At 36.3% G+C, this 21,898-nt stretch overlaps 1 protein-coding gene across 3 annotated transcripts in view; it reads left to right on the top strand.

The window, feature by feature from the left end:
* The window catches only part of Cad96Ca (tyrosine kinase receptor Cad96Ca), a 2,297,709-nt gene that overhangs the window by 1,569,283 nt on the left and 706,528 nt on the right, over positions 1–21,898 (top strand). For all 3 annotated transcript variants that reach the window (XM_067760060.1, XM_067760059.1, XM_067760061.1), the window contains exon 8: positions 20,660–20,765. In XM_067760060.1, the coding sequence (XP_067616161.1) occupies positions 20,660–20,765 (106 nt within the window). The remainder of the gene's footprint in view (positions 1–20,659; positions 20,766–21,898) is intronic.

Genomic DNA, 21,898 nt, shown 5'->3' with positions numbered 1-21,898 from the left:
TTAAAATTTTTATTAGCACCTTTCATTTGATACCCATATCGTACAAACAAATTCTAGGGTCAGTCCTGGTCCACCTTTATGGCGATATCTCGAAAAGGCGTCCACCCATAGAACTAAGGCCCACTCCCTTTTAAAATACTCATTACCACCTTTCATTTGATACCCATATCGTACAAAAAAATTCTAGAGTCACCGCTGGTCCACCTTTATGGCGATATCCCGAAAAGGCATCCACCCATAGAACTAAGGCCCATTCCCTTTTAAAATACTTATTAACACCTTTCGTTTGATACCCATATTGTATAAAAACATTCTAGAGTCACCCCTGGTCCACCTTTATGGCAATATCTCGAAAAGGCGTCCACCCATAGAACTAAGGCCCACTCCCTTTTAAAATACTCATTACCACCTTTCATTTGATACCCATATCGTACAAAAAAATTCTAGAGTCACCGCTGGTCCACCTTTATGGCGATATCTCGAGAAGGCGTCCACCTATTGAACTAAGGCCCACTCCCTTTTAAAATACTCATTAACACTTTTCATTTGATATCCATATTGTACAAACGCATTCTAGAGTCACCCCTGGTCCACGTTTATGTTGATATCCCGAAAAGGCGTCCACCCATAGAACTAAGCCCCATTCCCTTTTAAAATACTTATTAACACCTTTCGTTTGATACCCATATTTTACAAAAGAATTCTAGAGTCACCCCTGGTCCACCCACTAAGAACTAAGGCCCACTCCCTTTTAAAATATTCATTAAAACCGTTCGTTTGATACCCATATTGTACAAACGCATTCTAGAGTCACCCCTGGTCCACGTTTATGGCGATATCTCTAAAAGGCGTCCAACCATAGAACTTAGGCCCACTCTCTTTTAACATACTCATTAACACTTTCATTCGATACCCATATCGTACAAACAAATTCTAGAGTCAGCCCTGGTCCACCGTTATGGTGATATCCCTAAATGGCGTCCATCTATAGAACTATGGTCCACTCCCTGTTAAATAATCTTTAATACCTTCCATTTGATACACGTGTTATACAAACACATTCCAGGGTTACCCTAGGTTCATTTTACTACGAGGTGATTTTCCCTTATTTTGTCTCCATAGCTCTTAGCTGAGTATGTAATGTTCGGTTATACCCGAACTTAGCCTTGCTTACTTGTTTTAATTTCGAATAGTTGGCAACCCTAAATGGCAACCCTACTCAAAAATGGTCCTGTTGTAATGCGGAGTCAAATTCCTTTCGTTTGATACCCATATCGGCATATCATATCTTTTTTTTAATTTCTTTTGAAACATTCTGAGTGACAGCACCTAGGTAGAAAATCTTGGAAGGCGATACCTTGTCTCTGTGCCCAATTTCATTTAAATCGGCTGAGCCGTTCCCGAGAACGTTCGGCTATACCAACAAATATACGAATATACATGAATTGCTCGTTTAAAGTTATAAGATAAATAAATTAGCGGTACCCCACAGATGATGTTCTGCGTCACCCTGGTCCACATTTTGGTCGATATCTCGAAAACGCCTTCACATATACAACTAAGAGCCACTCCCTTTTAAAACCCCCATTAATACCTGTAATTTCATACCCATATTGTACAAGCACATTATAAAGTCACCCTTGGTCCACCTTTATGGCGTTATCTCGAAAAGGCGTCCACCTATAGAACTAAGGCCCACTCCCTTTTAAAATACCCATTAACACATTTCATTTGATACCCATATCGTACAAACACATTCTAGAGTCACCCCTGGTCCACCTTTATGGCGATATCTCGAAAAGGCGTCCACCTATAGAACAAAGGCCCCCTCCCTTTTAAATAATCATTAACACCTTTCATTTAATACCCATATCGTACAAACGCATTCTGGTGTCACCCCCGGTCCACCTTTATGGCGATATCTCGAAAATGCGCCCACCTATAGAACTAAGGCCCACTCCCTTTTAAACTACTCACTAACACCTTTCATTTGATACCCATATCGTACAAACGCATTCTAGAGTCAACCCAGGTCCACCTTTATGGGGATATCTCGAAAAGCGGTCCTCCTGTAGAACTAAGGATCACTCCCTTTTAAAATACTCATTACCACCTTTCATTTGATACCCATATCGTATAAACACATTCTAGAGTCACCCCTGGCGATATCCCGAAATGGCGTCTACCTGTAGAACTATGGCCCACTCCCTTTTAAAATACTCTTTAATGCCTTCCTTTTGATACCCATGTCATACAAACACATTCCAGTGTTACCCTAGGTTCATTTTCCTACATGGTGTTTTTCCCTTATTTTGTCTCCAAAGCTCTCAGCTGAGTATGTAATGTTCGGTTACACCCGAACTTAGCCTTCCTTACTTGTTTTTTTATTTTATTTTTTTTTTGTTAGCAAGTGTCTGTATGACTGGGCAGTATTATCAATATCAGTTTTGTAGTTTATTCGTATGTTTGAAGGTGTGTTAACGATATGTAACATTTCTAATGTGTATGTCCTCTTCCGTTTCTCTCCTTTGTCAATAATTGAAGCGTCGTCGAAGTTCGGACTGTGACAACTGCTTGCACAGTGGGCCATGAAAGCTGTTTTATGGGTGTTAGTAGAATTACATTGTTTAAATCAGTTTTTAAGCTATTGCATAGATTTTATAGCGGACTTGGCGACTAAATCAAAAAAAACCGTAAGGGATATTTGTCAAAAAAGGTTCGAAAAGTTTCGAAAAAGGTTCGGTGTTAGCAACAGGTCAAATACATAAAATTGGATCTCTATCATAAAGTTAATGTTAAAGTTAAAGTTAAAGTTAAAGTTAAAGTTAAAGTTAAAGTTAAAGTCAAAGTCAAAGTTAAAGTTAAAATTAAAATTAAAGTTAAAGTTAAAGTCAAAGTCAAAGTCAAAGTCAAAGTTAAAGTTAAAGTAAAAGTTAAAGTTAAGGTTAAAGTTAAAGTTAAAGTTAAAGTTAAAGTTAAAGTTAAAGTTAAAGTTAAAGTTAAAGTTAAAGTTAAAGTTAAAGCTAAAGTTAAAGTTAAAGTTAAAGTTATATTTAAAGTTAAAATTAAAATTAAAGTTAAAGTTAAAGATAAAGCTAAATTTAAAGTTAAAGTTAAAGTGAAAGTTAGAGTCAAAGTTAAAAATAAAGTTAAAGTTAAAGTTAAAGTGAAACTTAAAGTTTCATTAGTTATTTTGGCCGGCGATTTCAACATCAATTTCGCTGATAAAAAATCAGAGGGGTTGACAAGTTTTCTTTTTGAAAAATTCAATTTGATAATAAATAATGATCCAAAAGAATCCACAACAAAATATGGGACCACCATTGACGCTGTATTTTCAAGATATTTAGAGGATATCAAGTTTCAAACGTATGTTTCCTTTTTCACTTACCATAAACCTGTAATTTCAATTATAAATATTCCTGAATAACCTATGTATGAACATATCTTGTAAGATAATAATAAAAATTGTTTAACCAATATTAACTTCTCATTTCTTCAATAAAAGTAAAAAATTTGTTTTCTTATCGGTCATCACGCTTAAAAAGTGTAACTTCAATTAATATCAAAGACAAAACTTGAATTAATATTGTAACGAATATTAGCAAAACTAAGGGTGCTGCTATCTCTAAGCTGATGCTAAACAGTGATATCTTGCACATCCATAGATCAATCATTATGTATCTACATAAACGAAACAATAATTGTGTCTACAGATATGCACCATGTACGTATACGAGCAGCGGAGAATCAATGCACAAACACATGCATATATCTGAGATACTCCTGAAAGTATGCAATGAGAGAAGCTATAAAATCGTGCAATTGTAGTTACAGCTGAGAAGTTTGAGAGCTGATGGCAACTAGTAGATTCTGGAAATGGAAGCGCCTAGAAGATGCGAACGTTGAAATCAGAGAGTATAAAAGGCAGCAAATGTAGAGGCGCTGGAATTCAGTTTCATTTAAGATATCAGTCAGTTGAGTTAAGCAAGCTATCAGTAAGCGAAGTATAAGTGTTATTGTGAAGTACTTTAATAAAGGCCATTTTTGCATTATTGAAGATTGGAGTTATTTATTCAACAGTTTAGTGCAACGAACATAGCAGAAAGTTGCAAATAAGAGCATTTGCAGTAAATTCGTTACAATTGGTCGAAACAATAATTCCGTCTACACATATGTACCATGTACGTATACGAGCAGCGGAGAATCAATGTACAAACACATGCATATATCTGAGATACTCCTGAGGGTATGCAATGAGAGAAGCTATAAAATTGTGCAATTGTAGTTACAGCTGAGAAGTTTGAGAGCTGATGGCAACTAGTAGATTCTGGATATGAAAGCGCCTAGAAGATGTGAACGTTGAAATCAGAGAGTATAAAAGGCAGCAAATGTAGAGGCGCTGGAATTCAGTTTGATTTGAGCTATCAAGCAGTTCCGATTAAGACGCTATCTAGCGAGCCATAGCAGTATTATTTTGAAAGTCGGTTTCATTTAAGCTATCAGTTTGGTTATTAAGCCAGCTAGTTGCAACTGTTATTGTGAAGTACTTTAATAAAGGCCATTTTTCCATTATTCAATTTTTGGAGTTATTTATTCAACAGTTTAGTGATACGAACTTAGCAAAAGGGAAAGTAAGAGGATTTGCAAGCAAATTCGTTACAATATCAAAGAAAACAAAATTTTGCATAAATATTATAATTGCATAAGCTGATAATATGCAATAGCTTTACCGCGGCAGTTCCCGTGTGCCACACGTCCTTTTTTTATTTGCAAACTTAACTATACGCATTCCAAGCTTGAAAATGAAAAAAGTTAAACTAAATGAAGAATAAAACTGAAAAGGATTGCTTATTTTCTTCTTTTGAAATCCTGCTTACTTGCTACTGCTTTTATTTCAAACACAGTTGTAAGTATTAATTTGCAAAAAAAATATTTGTTATAAATAAACAAAGTTTATGAAGATAAACTCTAACTGAGAATCATTTCGTCGAAATGGATCACTCTTAAAAACGTATAGCTTTTTTATTTTCCAAATAACTGGTGAAATTTTTACCAAGCTTTTTTATTTTCCAAATAAATGATGAAATTTTCACTGCTTACTCATCGATGTTTATGATAGATACTGCGATATTTCGAAACATCGATTTATCATTTGTATCACTAACCAGGGGCCCTATTCACTATCTGTGAGTTTAGAAGTGTGCACAAGAAATTGGGTATACTTTGAAATTCTGATTCGGTAAAGAAAACTGTGAACAAGAAAACTCAGTGATAAAAACTTCGTGAGTTTTCTTGACAGCCAGTATACACTATTGTGACATTCAAAACTCATACGCACTGTTGCAGAATAACTTTTTTCTTTTCATGGCGTTTGATCAACATTTTCTCACTGTCATATGACTTTTACATTCAGCGCTCTTTCAGCAAAACAATGTGTACAATACTTTACACAATCGCATGAAAATTTAAAGTGCAAATTTTGTGTGTAAATGAGTTTTTAGTAAGTGTACATTTTTCAGTTTTTCATAGTTATGGAATTGGCCCCCAGGACTCGAACCTAAGACTTCAGCGTGGCTGGAAAGCGCACTAGCTTCATACCACAATAGTCGTTCGGAAGTCGATATATTGAAAATATTGTAACGAATTTACTGCAAATCCTCTTATTTGCAACCTTTTGCGAAGTTCGAATCACTAAATTGTTGAATAAATAACTCCAATATTTAATAATGCAAAATGGCCTTTATTAAAATACTTCACAATAAATAAATCTACTATTACCCGACAGATAGCGTGCTTAATCGAAACTGATGCCAGCGCCTCTACCGTGGTTGCCTTTTGTACTCTTAGATTTCCTCGTTGCATCTTCTAGGCGCTTCCATTTCTAGAATTTACTAGTTGGTTATCTGTTATAATGTACAGATGTACGTGTATAGCTATCATATGCGCGTGTGTTTGTGAGCGACACTTCCACAATTATATTGCATATCTCAGATAAGATATCTGCATGTGGTTTTGCGTGGCTTCTCCCTGCGTATACGTATATATGTGTAGTCATAATGATTGAATTATTGATGTGACTTGAATCACCGATTAGCATCGGCTTAGAGATGATAGAATCCCTTAGTGCTGCTAATATTCATTACACTGCCCTCCACCTAAGTCTGATCGTCCCGATCAGACAAATCTCCCGATCTAAACGCCGCTAGCATCCCCAAATGTACCACTCTTCTACTCCGTGGTTTCCCAGTGATTTGTATGCGGTAGAGGTATCACTGATCTTCTTCACAACTTTGTACGAGCCTTCTCAACTGCACCTAATCTTGGATGGAATACCTTTCCGCCGGTTAGGGTTGTATAGCAGTACCAAATCTCCCTCCCGGAAACCTTCCGAATTATTTTCCTTGTCGTACCTGTGTTTTATCTTACTACTCATTATCCTGAATCGTTCCCTCGCACTCTGTTTTTTGGCCAATGAACTACTTCGTAGAGCTTGCGCTTGACGGATTGGCTTCGGATAATCAGTATCGTTCCCATGTTTCACAACAGTAGGGCGCCCCGGCTTGAAACTACCCTCGAATTCTTTCTGGGAAATTCGTTCCTTCGTTTTTGTGCGTTCATTAGGGTTTATCAATGCCAGTGTTTCTCTCGCAGGTACTTTTGATTTCGCTTTATTTGGCCCATCCGATCCATCAACCTTTACCTTTGACTTTCGTGGTCTTTGTCGAGTCTTCTCCACCAGTACCCGATTACTGCTGAACCCTTTCTCCAAACTAAAGTTAAGTGGTATATCCTGGTTCTTATAGCGCATAATATTTCTCCGCATATCGATCCTGATGTCATGGTCAACTAAGAAGTCCACTCCCAATATGACTTCATCAACAATCTCCGCCACAATGAAATTGTGTAGAACCATGACCTTTCCAATTAATACCTCACATACCACTTCTCCTTGGACTTGGTTATACTCGCCAGTTACCGTATGCAACCTTTCTCCAGGTAACGCTTTTACTCTCCTGTTAACCAAGTCAGATCGGATTAAGGAATGAGATGCGCCCGTATCTACAGTCAGTAGACGCTCCTTGCCATCCAGCTTTCCTTCGACGGCAAGACTGCTCGATTTTCTTCCAATTTGCGACACAGATATCACAGGACATTCAATAGCTGGGGCCAGTTTTCATTCTTTACATCTGACACGCTCTTGCTCATCTCCTCCAACTTTGCATTTACGGCCACCCACATTGTTGGAACTACCAGTACCGGTGCTGCAAAACGAGCAATGTGACCTTAGTTACCGCACTTGAAACATTTGATTGCACCATTATTCTTCTGTTGCGTTCCTTTTAAAGCTTCTAAATTGCGTCTACCCACTCTGGCCTTTCTACTTCCACACGGCGTGCTTTGAAAACTGGCTTACACAGAAGCGACGCTGTTTCCTGAATCAGAGCTTATGACACCGTTTCTGCGAATGTTGGCTTTGGGTTTGCGTATGTAGCTCGCTTTGTTTTCACACCCCGTATGCCATTTATATAGCTCTTAACCTTACCCTTTCAGTGTATTCCACGGGTGCGTCCGCATTCGCTAATTGTGCCAGCCTTTCAACATCCGACGCAAACTCTTGCAATGTTTCACCAAGCCTCTGGAAGCGGTTCAGCAACTCCATTTGGTATACCTGTCTCCTATGCTCAGTTCCGTATCTTCTCTCTAAAGCGCTCATCAATGTTTCGTAGTTGTTCCGCTCCCCCTCGGGAATAGTCTGTAGGATTTCAGCAGCAGATCCTTTCAATGCCACGAATAGTGCAGCAACTTTATCTTCAGCACTCCAGTTGTTCACTGCTGCGCTCCTCTCAAACTGAATCTTAAACATATGGAAAGGAACAGAGCCGTCAAAAGATGGAGTTTTTACCTTCGTATCGCTTGCTGAATCAACTGGGCGATTTAGTTGCAACTCCTGTATGTGACCTCGCAATGTTTCAATCTCGGCATCGATTTTGTTGTCAAGTTGTAAAATTTTTGTGTTTTGCGCCTCCATCTTCGAAGAAATACATCCTTCTTGCTCTTCCAGTTGTGCAGAGATCTGCGCTGATATTTGTGCCGACATTTCGGATATTCTTGCTTCTTGTGCTTCAATCTTCGATGTTATACGGTTCTTCTGCGATTCCAGTTGAGATGCCATATATGTCTTCTGTTCTTCCATCTTGGATGTTAAACGTGTCTCCTGCGATTCCAGCTGAGATGCCATTTGCGACGACATTTCTGAAATGTGTGCCTCCTGTGCTTCCATCTTGGATGTTATACGTGTTTCCCGCGATTCCATTTGAGTTTCCATCTTGGATGTTACTGTCGACGTTTGTGCAGATATTGCAGCTAATATTGTGTTCAAGTATGTGTTCGCCATTGTCTGCGGTGTTTTGTTTTTCTCCTCAATTCTTGTTGTTGTCTCGTCGCCATCAATATGAAAAACATATTCATCCACGTTAATTCCTTCTGCTTCCATTGCCTCTCGTAATCTTGCCTGAAGTTCGAGTTTATTGCCGGTTGTATTCAATCCACGGGAGTCCAACTCCTTTTTCAGTTGCTGGATCCTTAATTCACTTAACTTCGCCATGTCCTTGTTGTGCTCTGCAACTCTGCAATTTATTCAACAATTCCCCTTCTGACACCAATTGTAACGAATTTACTGCAAATCCTCTTATTTGCAACCTTCTGCTAAATTCGAATCACTAAACTGTTGAATAAATAACTCCAATATTTAACCTTTATAAGGTCTTCGGGTCAAATTTGACCCACTTTAAGAAGAAAATCGTTTTTCCGGAAAAGTTTGACGATATAGTTTTTTTATATTTTATGACTTTTGTTCATTTTAGAAGCCACAAATGTACTAATGATTTTCAATACATATATTTACTACTTTAATTGATATAAAATTTTTTACAAATAGGGTCTTCGGGTCAAGTTTGACCCATTGTAAAGGCACTATTATTTTTGTTTTGCTCAACAAACTTTTTGACGAACTTCCGCTTTTCTAACGTCTACAAATTCAAAATAAACGCTTATAGACATATGTCTGCCTCGCTTCCTTTTATTGCGTTTGTGATTTTATATCGGGGAATCCCCTGATTATTGGTTTGTGAGTGAACTAAAAATGTTTGCTTGCAATACTGATACAGTAGTAAAATAAACACGGAAAGAGTAACACGAATAAATTTGAACGCTAGGAAAAATGGCTTCAAAGAAAATAAAAGATAGTGAAATAGAGGTCTTATTGAATGAAGTGTCAGGCGAAAAGGAATCTTGTTCAGAAAGCCGAGTCGTCAGATAGTGAAAATGATAGTCAAAGTAATAACGAAAATATTTTCTCTGAGGACTTCGTTTCAAAAAATGGAGAAATAAGATATTCAAAGTCGCCTTGTAACAATTGATATGGGAGAGACCCATGGAAAATGTTATCATACAATTCCAGGTGTTACCCGCTACGTCTCTTCAATTATTCTTCCCAACTCCTGCGATGAGCACTATTTTGTGATGCACAAGCATTGAAGGAAAACGTATTTTCGGTGATGATTGGACCGGCATCGACGAGATTGAAATGTTCGCATTTATTGGGTTACTCTTGTTAGCTGGAGTGTATCGATCATATAATGAAACTACCGAAAGTTTATGGCACCCTGAAAGATGAAGACCTATATTTGGAGCAATTATGCCATTGAAAAGGACCAAAGCCATTTCAAGAGTAACAAGGTTCGACAATAGAGACACTTGGAGCCAACGGCGAATGGTATACAAGTTTGCACCGATACGTGAACTGTGGAATCAATGACGTGACTTGTTGCCCAAACTGTATAACCCTTCACAAGATATAACAATCGATGAGCAGCTGGTAGCATTTAGAGGAAGATGATGATGGGATCAAATTTTGGGTTCTTTGTAATGCGGTTACTATTTATGCCCCGTATACAGGCAAAGATATAGGACCCATGTTCGAACAGGCGGACATAATGTGACTGCAGACAATTTTTTCACATCTTATCTACTGGACAAAAAGAAAAACACATTACTTTAGTTGGAACCATTCGCAACAATAAGCCTGAATTGCCTTCAGAGTTAGTAACAGCTAAAGGAAAACTTCTTTATCCTTCGACATTTTGTTTTACAGAGAACATCACTCTGCTATCTAAAAACCCAAAGAAAAACAGACTGGTGCTTCTACTTAATACTTTGCATAATAGCTCAGAAGTAAGTGATCGCGAAGACAAAAAACCTTAAATAATATTGGATTATAACAAGTGTAAAGATGGTGTAGACACGTTATATAAAATTGTGTCCTGTTATACTTGCAAAAGAAAGACAAATCTATGGCCCCAAGTTGTATTTAGCAATATGATTGACATATCAGCGTATAATGCTCTTATTTTATTTACATCTGTTAATGATGGCTATAACGGACTCTTTTTCCAAACGCCGGCACTTCTTGGAAAACGTAGGCCTCCAGCTTACACCGCCTCATATAAAAAAGAGAAACATTACCAAGGGCTAAATTTTCTCGGGAAATCGTTAAGAGAATTCAACATTTGGCTCAACACGATCAACCGCCGTCTATTTCAACAAGATCGGAGTTAAGACCAGACAAAAGTAGTACACCAAAGAGACGTCGATGCCAACTATGCCTGAAGACAGATAATAAAACTGGGTTAGTCTGTACCAATTGTTAAACCTTTGTATGTAAGTAGCATTCTAAAACGATTGTTTTATGTAACCAATGCAATAATAAAAAACTTGAATTATCTAGATATAATTTTGCCATAAAGTCAATTTTATTTTTTTTTCTTGCATTTAAATAACTCATATTATATTTTTATTCCATACACTGTATTTGCTTAGTTTTGCGAAATCAAAAAGAAAAAGTAAGAAGGTTAAGTTCGGGTGTAACCGAACATTACATACTCAGTTGAGAGCTATGGTGACAACATAAGGGAAAATAACCATGTAGGAAAATGAACCAAGGGTAACCCTGGAATGTGTTTGTATGACAAGTGTATCAAATGAAAGGTATTAAAGAGTATTTTATGAGGGAGTGGTTCTATAGGTGGACGCCATTTAGGGATATCGCCATAAAGATGGATCAGGGTTGACTCTAGAATTTGTTTGTACGATGTGGGTATCAAATGAAAGGTGTTAATGAGTATTTTAGACGGGAGCGATCCTTAGTTACATAGGTGGACGCCGTTTCGAGATATCGCCATAAAGGTGCACCAGGGGTGACCCTAGAATTTGTTGTACGATATGGGTATCAAATGAAAGGGGTTAATGAACATTTTAAAAGGGAGTGGGCCTTAGTTCTATAGGTGGACGCCTTTTCGAGATATCGCCATAAAGGTGGACCAGGGGTGACTCTAGAATGCGTTTGTACAATATGGGTATCAAACCAAAGGTGTTAATGAGTATTTCAAAAGGGCGTGGGGTTTAGTTCTATGGACGCCATTTAGGGATATCGCCATAAAGATGGATCAGGGTTGACTCTAGAATTTGTTTGTACGATATGGGTATCAAATGAAAGGTGTTAATGAGTATTTTAAACGGGAGCGATCCTTAGTTACATAGGTGGACGCCTTTTCGAGATATCGCCATGAAGGTGGACCAAGGGTAACTCTAGAATGTGTTTGTACAATATGGGTATCAAACGAAAGGTATTAATGAATATTTTAAAAGAGCGTGGGGCTTAGTTCTATAGGTGGATGCCTTTTCGAGATATCGCCATAAAGGTGGGCCAGCGTGACTCTAGATAGTGTTTGTACGATATGGGTATCAAATTAAAGGTATTAATGAGGGTTTTAAAAGGGAGTGGTGGTAGTTGTATAGGTGGTCGCCTTTTCGAGATATCGGCATAAAGGTGGACCAGGGGTTACTCTAGAATGCATTTATACAATATGGGTATAAAACGAAAGGTGTTAATGAGTATTTTAAAAGGGAGTGGGCCTTAGTTCTATAGGTGGCCACCTTTTCGGGATATCGCCATAAAGGTGGACCAAGGGTGACTCTAGAATATGTTTGTACGATATGGGTATCAAATGAAAGGTGTTAATGACGGTGGACGCCTTTTCGAGATATCGGCATAAAGGTGGACCAGGGGTGACTCTAGAATGCGTTTGTACAATATGGGTATAAAACGAAAGGTGTTAATGAGTATTTCAAAATGGCGTGGGGCTTAGTTCTATAGGTGGACGCCTTTTCGAGATATCGCCATATAGGTGGACCAGGGGTGACTCTAGAATGTGTTTGTACGATATCGGTATCAAATTAAAGGTATTAATGAGGGTTTTAAAAGGGAGTGGTGGTAGTTGTATAGGTGGTCGCCTTTCCGAGATATCGCCGTGAAGGTGGGCCAGGGGTGAATCTAGACTTTGTTTGTACGATATGGGTATCAAATGAAGGGCGCTAATGAGTCTTTTTAAAAGGGAGTGGGCCTTAGTTCTATAGGTGGTCGCCTTTTCAAGATATCGCCATAAAGGTGGACCAGGGGTGACTCTAGAATATGTTTGTACGATATTGGTATCAAATGAAAGATGTTAATGAGTATTTTAAAAGGGCGTGGGGCTTAGTTCTATTGGTGGACGCCTTATCGATATATCGCCATAAAGGTGGGCCAGGGGTGACTCTAGAATGTGTTTGTACGAGGGAGTGGGTGGTAGTTGTATATGTGAAGGCGTTTTCCAGATATCGACCAAAATGTGGACCAGAGTGACCCAGAACATCATCTGTTGGATACCGCTAATTTATTTATATATATAATACCACGAACAGTATTCCTGCCAAGATTTCAACGGTTTTTTATTTCGCCATGCAGAACTTTTTCATTTCAATCTACAACATGGTAAGTGTCACACCCATTTTACAAAGTTTTTTTCTGAAGTTATATTTTGCGTCAATAAACCAATCCAAATACCATGTTTCATCCCTTTTTTCGTATTTGGTATAGAATTATGGCATTTTTTTCGTTTTTGGTAATTTTCGATATCGAAAAAGTGGGCGTGGTCATAGTCGGATTTCGGCTATTTTTTATACCAATACAAAGTGAGTTCAGATAAGTACGTGAACTGAGTATAGTAAACATATATCGATTTTTGCTCAAGCTATCGTGTTATCGGCCGAGCTGTGTATAAAACCTGGGCGTGGCTTCAACCGATTTCGCCCTTTTTCACAGAAATAAGTTATCGTCCCAGAATCTAAGCCCCTACCAAATTTCACAAGGATTGGTAAATTTTTGTTCGACTTATGGCATTAAAAGCATCCTAGACAAATTAAATGAAAAAGGGCCCATTTTGAAATTTTCTTTTATTATTGCATTTTGTTGCACGATATCATTACTGGAGTTGAATTTTGACATAATTTACTTTTATACTGTAAAATATTAAATTTTTTGTTAAAATGTGACTTTAAAAAACAATTTTTTTTTTAAAGTGGGCGTGATCGTTCTCCGATTTTGCTAATTTTTATTAAGCATACATATAGTAATAGGAGTAACGTTCCTGAAAAATTTCATCATGATATCTTCAACGACTGCCAAATTATAGCTTGCAAATTTTTAAATTACATTCTTTTAAAAGTGGGCGGTGCCACGCCCATTGTACAAAATTTTACTAATTTTCTATTCTGCGTCATAAGTTCAACTCACCTACCAAGTTTCATCGCTTTATCTGTCTTTGGTAAGAAATATGGAAGTCTATATCTATCTCGATTCCTTTATGCCTGTACAACCAACCGTTATCCAATCAAAGTTAATATACTCCGTGAGCTCTGCTCAACTGAGTATAAAAAGATTGAAACAAATGCTGTTAAAAGCATAAAATATTTATTAATTTAAGCTAAATATAATATGCTATATTTTATACAACATTTTAATATGTTAAATTTGTTCTATACCACAACTTTACCGCTTGGCTCAAATTTGACCCAAAGAACTTGAACGTCAATAATATTGAAGAACTTATGAAGGTTAATAATGCAAAATGGCCTTTATTAAAATAATTCACAATAAATAACTCTACTATTGCCCGACAGATAGCGTGCTTAATGGAAACCGATTCCAGCGCCTCTACCGTGGTTGCTTTTTATACTCTTTGAGTTCCTCGTTGCATCTTCTAGGCGCTTCCATTTCTAGAATTTTCTAGTTGGCATCTGTTATAATTATAACTACGGAGGTACGTGTATAGGTATCATATGCGCGTGTGTTTGTGAGCGACAGTTCCACAATTATATTGCATATCTCAGATAAGATATCTGCATGTGTTTGTGCGTGGCTTCTCCCTGCTTATACGTACATATGTGAAGTCATAATGATTGAATTATTGATTTGACTTGAATCACTGCTTAGCATCGACTTAGAGATGATAGAATCCCTCAGTGCTGCTAATATTCGTTACAATATACTTTGGTAATGACCGTTCTTTGGTCAAATACTTACCTCACTTTTTTGCTAAAAAGGTTTCGTTCTATAACATAAAAACAATAGGTTAAAACAAAACGTTCAAATATGAACATACTTCAAACAGAAAAATATCACTACTTATTAGGTAACTATTGTAAGGCTTTGGTCTGGATATGTGCAATGATTTTGTCTGGGCATGACTTTGAAAATCTGGCATCTGGGCATGATCCAATCAGCTAAATTTACATAAAATTTCTAAATAGAGCCATAATATTGTAATTTGTTATAAGAAAATTGGAAAATGAGGTTTATTAAAAAGCTTTGCAATGATACGTGATGTCCTTTTTTAGTTTTACGAGTTTTCTGGGGTTATAAATATACAATTCTTAAGTTTATTTTTAAATTTTTTTTTTTTTTTGTTTAAGTATTGTAGAAATGCATGCCGTTCTACACTCTGTTAAAACTTCATAGACATGTGTAATGTCTGGATGAGAAATAGGGCTCAGGTTTTCCCCAAGTTCTGGTAGAATTATATAAATTGGGAATTCGTAGTACTGATGTTAATTTTCCATTTAGAAATTTCTCACTCTAACGCGTTTTGTAGGGACATGATTTTTGTACTGATATTGATAAAACCCTGCCAAATAGTGTTAAGAATTAGTGAATGAAATTAAAAGGTGTGTCACAAAATATTAAGTCAGTATAACCTCGTCTTGTTTCTGATATTTTCAGTAATATTTTAGAAAAAATATTCGTCTGTTAAAATGTTACTGCCAATAGAAACTACTGAACTTCTCCCAGTTTCGGGGCAATCTCCATTTGAAATCAAAAATGTCAGTAACATGATCATCAGTACCTCGTCACAAAAGTATAATAATTTCATTTCACTGATAAAGCCGATTTTCGCTTCAGAAGGTCGTACCCAAATATTTTATGGGCGGCTGTATCTAATCCAAGCATAGGTACTATACTAAAATACTGCAACTCAACACCAAAGTCCAAAAGGGGAGGAGAGATATATAGGCTATTATAAAGAATACATTTAAAGAGGAATGTCACAAACATTGAATAATATGAAAGCTGAAATATAATACTTATATCAGGGCCAAAATTATCATTCCTTTTATACTAAAATTTCTTCAGAAATAATTATTTACGGACTTTTACTCTTTCGGTTCGAAATTATTAAGCCCGGACTTTTATTTCATAAGTCCGTTAATAAAAGTTAAATCCGGACTTTTTTTTTTTAAGGACAGAATAAAAGTCCTGCTCAAAACTTATGGAGCGGCTCATCAAAATGAAACCAGTTTTTTATACAGAGTCTCTCTCCTTTCAACAGATAACGTTTTACCAAATTTCAACGCAATTTTCAATTGGATCAAACTTTATGGCGAAAAAACAAGTGCAAGTTTGCTACGGAAAAGAATAAGTATAGCACTATGAGAGTTGGTTTTAGTTTTTCTATGACAAAACTCAGGTATTAAAAGCAAAGACTTTCAAATGACCGTATAGGTTTCAAATTTATAAGAATCAATTGGTAAAAAATTGGTTCCAATTGGATCAGCTTATGAGCCATTGTCCTAATAAACTAAAAGTGTGGATTTAACTTTTATTTTCGGACTTATAAAATAAAAGGCCGGATTTTACTTTATTTGTGGCTTTTTGGAAAAGGTCCTAAAAATAAAAGGAATGCAAGATTCGTTATACAAATGCTATGGTACGGAATCCCATAAACTTTTATCTATTATAATTTTTTAACTTAACTAAAAAAAATATATAACTTTTAAAATAGATCCCTGATATGCAAATATCACCCGCCGTAAGCAGTTATAAAACAGTCACTGTCATAGAAACAATTTTCTTACCAAAACTCGTTAAATTTTTCCGATTTTGGTTCGACTTTGGTACGTTTACAAATTTTTTAAATATTAGTACTTACACTAAGATATCTATAATGTTAATTTAAGTAGTTACGTGCCATATATATAAAAGTGATACTAACACCTTCTGATTTACGGCTTGCAAAACTTTTAAATTTTCTTCAATTAAGTGTGGGTGGTGTCACACCCATTTGCCAAAATTTTGAAAAGTTATTTTTATATTCAGTTGAGCAGATCTCACAGAGTATATTAACTTTGATTGGATAACGGTTGGTTGTACAGGTATAAAGGAATCGAGAAAGATATAGACTTCTATATATCAAAATCATCAGTATCGAAAAAAAATTTTATTGAGCCATATCCGTACGTCCGTCCGTCCGCCCGTTAACACGATAACTTGAGTACATTTGGAGGTATCTTGATGAAATTTGGTACGTACGTTCCTGGGCACTGATCTCAGATCGCTATTTAAAATGAACGATATCGGACTATACCACGCCCACTTTTTCGATATCGAAAATTTCGAAAAACCGAAAAAGTGCGATAATTCATTACCAAAGATGGATAAAGCGATGAAACTTGGTAGGTGAGTTGAACTTATGACGCAGAATAGAAAATTAGTAAAATTTTGGACAATGGGCGTGGCACCGCCCACTTTTAAAAGAAGGTAATTTAAAATTTCTGCAAGCTGTAATTTAGCAGTCGTTGAAGATATCATGATGAAATTTGGCAGGAACGTTACTCCTATTACTATATGTATGCTTATTAAAAATTAGCACAATCGGAGCACGACCACGCCCACTTTTAAAAAAAGTTTTTTTAAAGTAAAATTTTAACAATAAATTTTTTATTTTTACAGTATATACTTAAATTATGTCAATATTCAACCCCAGTAATGATATAATAAATAAATAAATGTAAGGCGCGATAACCTCCGAAGAGATCTAAGGCCGAGCTTCTCTTCCAATTTGCGTCGTGCTCCTCTTGATTTTCCCTACAAATTAAATAAAATAAATAAAAATGGGCGTGGCTCCGCCCTTTTTCATTTCATTTTTCTAGGATAAGTCGAACAAAAATTTACCAATCCTTTTGAAATTTGGTAGGGGCTTAGAATCTAGGACGATAACTTATTTCTGTGAAAATGGGCGAAACCGGTTGAAGCCACGCCCTGTTTTTATACACAGTCGACCGTCTGTCCATCCGCTCGGCCGTTAACACGATAACTTGAGCAAAAATTGGTATATCTTTACTAAACTCAGTTCAAGTACTTATCCGAACTCACTTTGTATTGGTATAAAAAATGACCGAAATCCGACTATGACCACGTCCACTTTTTCGATATCGAAAATTACGAAAAATGAAAATGGATTGGTTTATTGACGCAAAATATAACTTTAGAAAAAAGCTTTGTAAAATGGGTGTGACACCTACCATATTAAGTATAAGAAAATGAAAAAAGTTCTGCAGGGCGAAATAAAAAACCCTTGAAATCTTGGCAGGAATACTGTTCGTGGTGTTACGTATATAAATAAATTAGCGGTATCCAACAGATGATGTTCTGGGTCACCCTGGTCCACATTTTGGTTGATATCTGGAAAACGCCTTCACATATACAACTACCACCACTCCCTTTTAAACCCCTCATTAATACTTCTAATTTGATACCCATATCATACAAACATATTCTAGAGTCACCCCTGGTCCACCTTTATGGCGATATCTCGAAAAGGTGGCCACCTATAGAACTAAGCCCCACTCCCTTTTAAAATACTCATTAACACCTTTCGTTTGATACCATATTGTACAAACGCATTCTAGAGTCACCCCTGGTCCACCTTTATGACGATATCTCGAAAAGGCGACCACCTATACAACTACCACCACTCCCTTTTAAAACCCTCGTTAATACCTTTAATTTAATACCCATATTGTACAAACACATTCTAGAGTCACCCCTGGTCCACCTTTATGGCGATATCTCGAAAAGGCGTCCACCTATAGAACTAAGCCCCACGCCCTTTTAAAATACTCATTAACACCTTTCGTTTGATACCCATATTGTACAAACGCATTCTAGAGTCACCCCTGGTCCACCTTTATGGCGATATCTCGAAAAGGCGTCCACCTATAGAACTAAGCCCCACGCCCTTTTAAAATACTCGTTAACACCTTTAATTTAATACCCATATTGTACAAACATATTGTAGAGTCACCCCTGGTCCACCTTTATGGCGATATCTCGAAAAGGCGTCCACCTATAGAACTAAGGCCCACTCTCTTCTAAAATACTCATTAACACTTTTCATTTGATACCGTCCACCTATAGAACTAAGCCCACGCCTTTTAAAATTCTCATTAACATCTTTCATTTGATACCCATATCGTACAAACAAATTCTAGAGTTAGCCCTGGTCCACCTTTATGGCGATATCCCTAAACGGCGTCCACCTATAGAAATATGGCCCCCTCCCTGATAAAATACTCTTTAATACCTTTCATTTGATACACATGTCATACAAACACATTCCATGTTTATCCTCGGTTCATTTTCCTACATGGTTATTTTCCCTTATGTTGTCACTATAGCTCTCAACTGAGTATGTAGTGTTCGGTTACACCCGAACTTAACCTTCCTTACTTGTTGAATTTTGGAGTTTTTAGTTATTTTTAAATTTTCGTATTTTGCTAGACCATATTACTGCTGGGGCGAAATACCAGTTTAATTTAAGTACATACTGCAGGGATGTTGAACTTTTTGTTACCATTAGAGTTTTAAAACTTTTTTTTTAACTAAGCAAGGACAACTTCCACGTTTTTGATTTACGACTTTCAAAATTCCTTCCTCTAATGTGGGCGAGTATATAATTTTTAACATTTTTCGAAATTTCGATATATATATTTTTTTAAGAAAGCATACATATAATGGTAGGGTTAACCTTCGGCTTACAAAACTTTCAAATTTTCTTCTTCTCAATGTTGGCGGTGTCACGCCCATTTTCAAAGATTTTACATATTTTGTATTTTTCTTCATAGAGTCAACAAACATATTAAGTTTCTTCACTTAATCAGACTTTGGTAATGAATTAACGCATTTCTAACATTTTTCGAAATTTCGATGTAGATTTTTTTAAGTGGGCGTTGTCGCCAACTGAATCAGTTTCTTTTCACACTGTATATATGAAATAGTTACGACAATGCATGGAGCATTTTCCAGTATGATATCTTCAAAGGCTTTTGATTAACGGCTAAAAATTTCTTCTAAATGTGGGCGGTGCCATGCCCATTTTTCTAAGTTTTACAACATTTCTATTTTTAGTCCTAAAACCAACCAACATATTAAGTGCCAGCACCTTATTTAACCGATTTTGCTTATTTAAATAAAGTTAATCTATAATAGTAATGACAACCTCTCTGCCAAATTTCAACATGATATCTGTAACGAATTAGAACTTATGGGTTAGAATACTTGAGAAGTCAACCCACGTATCAACCTTCATCAGTTTGTCGGTCTTTGGTGATGAGTTATCGCATTTTTTCCATTTTTCGGTATCGAAAAAGTGGGCATGGTAATCGCTCGAATTCGCCATACAGCTCTATTCTGCCCCTGGCTTTCGTAAAATTATCTAAATTTATAGTCGAATTATTGTGTCAACGTGTGGACGGACCGACATAGTTAAATCAAAATTTTTTTCGATGGTGATAATTTATATCTATCTATTTCTATTGTTAGTCATAAAGCCAACCAACATATCAAGTGCCAGCACCTTATTTAACCGATTTTGCTTATTTAAATAAAGTTAATCTATAATAGCAATGACAACCTCTCTGCCAAATTTCAACATGATATCTGTAACGACTTAGAACTTATGGGTTAGAATACTTGAGAAGTCAACCCACGTATCAACCTTCATCAGTTTGTCGGTCTTTGGTGATGAGTTATCGCATTTTTTCCATTTTTTCGGTATCGAAAAAGTGGGCATGGTAATCGCTCGATTTCGCCATACAGCTCTATTCTGCCCCTGGCTTTCGTAAAATTATCTCAATTTATAGTCGAATTATTGTGTTAACGTGTGGACGGACCGAAATAGTTAAATCAAAATTTTTTTCGATGGTGATAATTTATATCTATATCTATCTCGATTCCCTAATTTTATTATGTACTACCGTTATCCAATCAAAGTTATAATACTTTTATGTACAAGTACATGTTGGGTATAAAAAATATTTACCCTTTTGAAGTCTTGAAATTTCAGATAAGAAAAATTGATAGCTTCTTGAAATAAGTCCATATCGATTATTTTTAGTTTTTATTTTGTTTCTTTTCTACCTTTATTTACTTTTATTTATATTTAAGGTTATACGGCAATACTCATGGAAAATCTAGCATCCTAAAATCAAGTGATTTGACGTCATTCATGTACCAAATAGCAAGAGGTATGGATTACCTCACATCACGAGGGGTAAGTTTCCTTAGATTTATAGAAATCAATATGCATCGAATTAAAAACAAGTAAGAAAGTCTAAGTTGGGGTGAAACCGAACATTACATACCCAGCTGTACACTTGAGATGCTGTTGTTGTTTGTTTTGTGTGCTTAGTAGTGTTACAAGGCTGCGCAATAATACATATACATATGGTTCTACTCTGAACTAATTTTTCTTCGAGTTATGGCTCCCTAACATAGAAAATTGCTTAGTCTTAAAAGGGGTAGTGTCACGCCCATTTTTTTAAATTTGATTTTTTTCCTATTGATTGTAATAAATCCATTTGGGAAATGAAATACCATTGATATAAAGCTCTATTTTCAAAGATATAACTTATTTTATTCGTCCACGACCTTTTTAAAAATCCTTTATATAAAAGTGGGCGTGGTCCTTAACCGATTTCGTTAATTTTTCTTCGAATCATTCCTTATAGTAAAGGCAACCTCTCTGCCGAATTTTGTTACGATTACGGGTTTAACGATTTTTGATTTATGATTAATAATATTTTTAAAATTTATTTTATCACAAGTGAGCGGTGCCACGCCCATTTTTAACATTTTCTTCATATTTTTATCAAGAGTCTCAATATCAGTCCACACGTAAAACATTCTAGGTGTATTATTTACTAAATAATCAGGTTTTTTGTGTTTTCCAAAATGTTATATATAAAAAATGTGGTCGTGGTTATCATCCGATTTCGCTCATTTTCAATACCAATCTATTCTGGGTCCAGATAAGCTCGTGTACCAAATTTGGTGAAGACATCTCAATATTTACTCAAGTCATCGTGTTAAAGGACAGACGAACGGACGGACAGACGGACGGACATGGCTCAATCAAATTTTTTGTCGATACTGATGATTTGGATATATGGAAGTCTATATCTATCTCGATTCCTTTATATCTACCTATACTACCAACCGTTATTCATCCAAAGTTAGAATACCCTGTGTACAAGTACAGCTGGGTATAAAAAATTAATAGCAAAACGATGCATGCATTCACAGGGAACGTCATGAAAATGATAACGAAAACAAAACACAAAAAAACAATTTTGAGAAGACATATATTGGATGTTCCATCGTCACGGGTAGTTTACGCGATATTTA

The sequence above is a fragment of the Eurosta solidaginis genome, chromosome 1 (genome assembly GCF_040869045.1).
Source record: "Eurosta solidaginis isolate ZX-2024a chromosome 1, ASM4086904v1, whole genome shotgun sequence".
Taxonomy (NCBI): Eukaryota; Metazoa; Arthropoda; class Insecta; order Diptera; family Tephritidae; genus Eurosta; species Eurosta solidaginis.
This window is presented reverse-complemented; position numbering and strand designations above follow the sequence as displayed.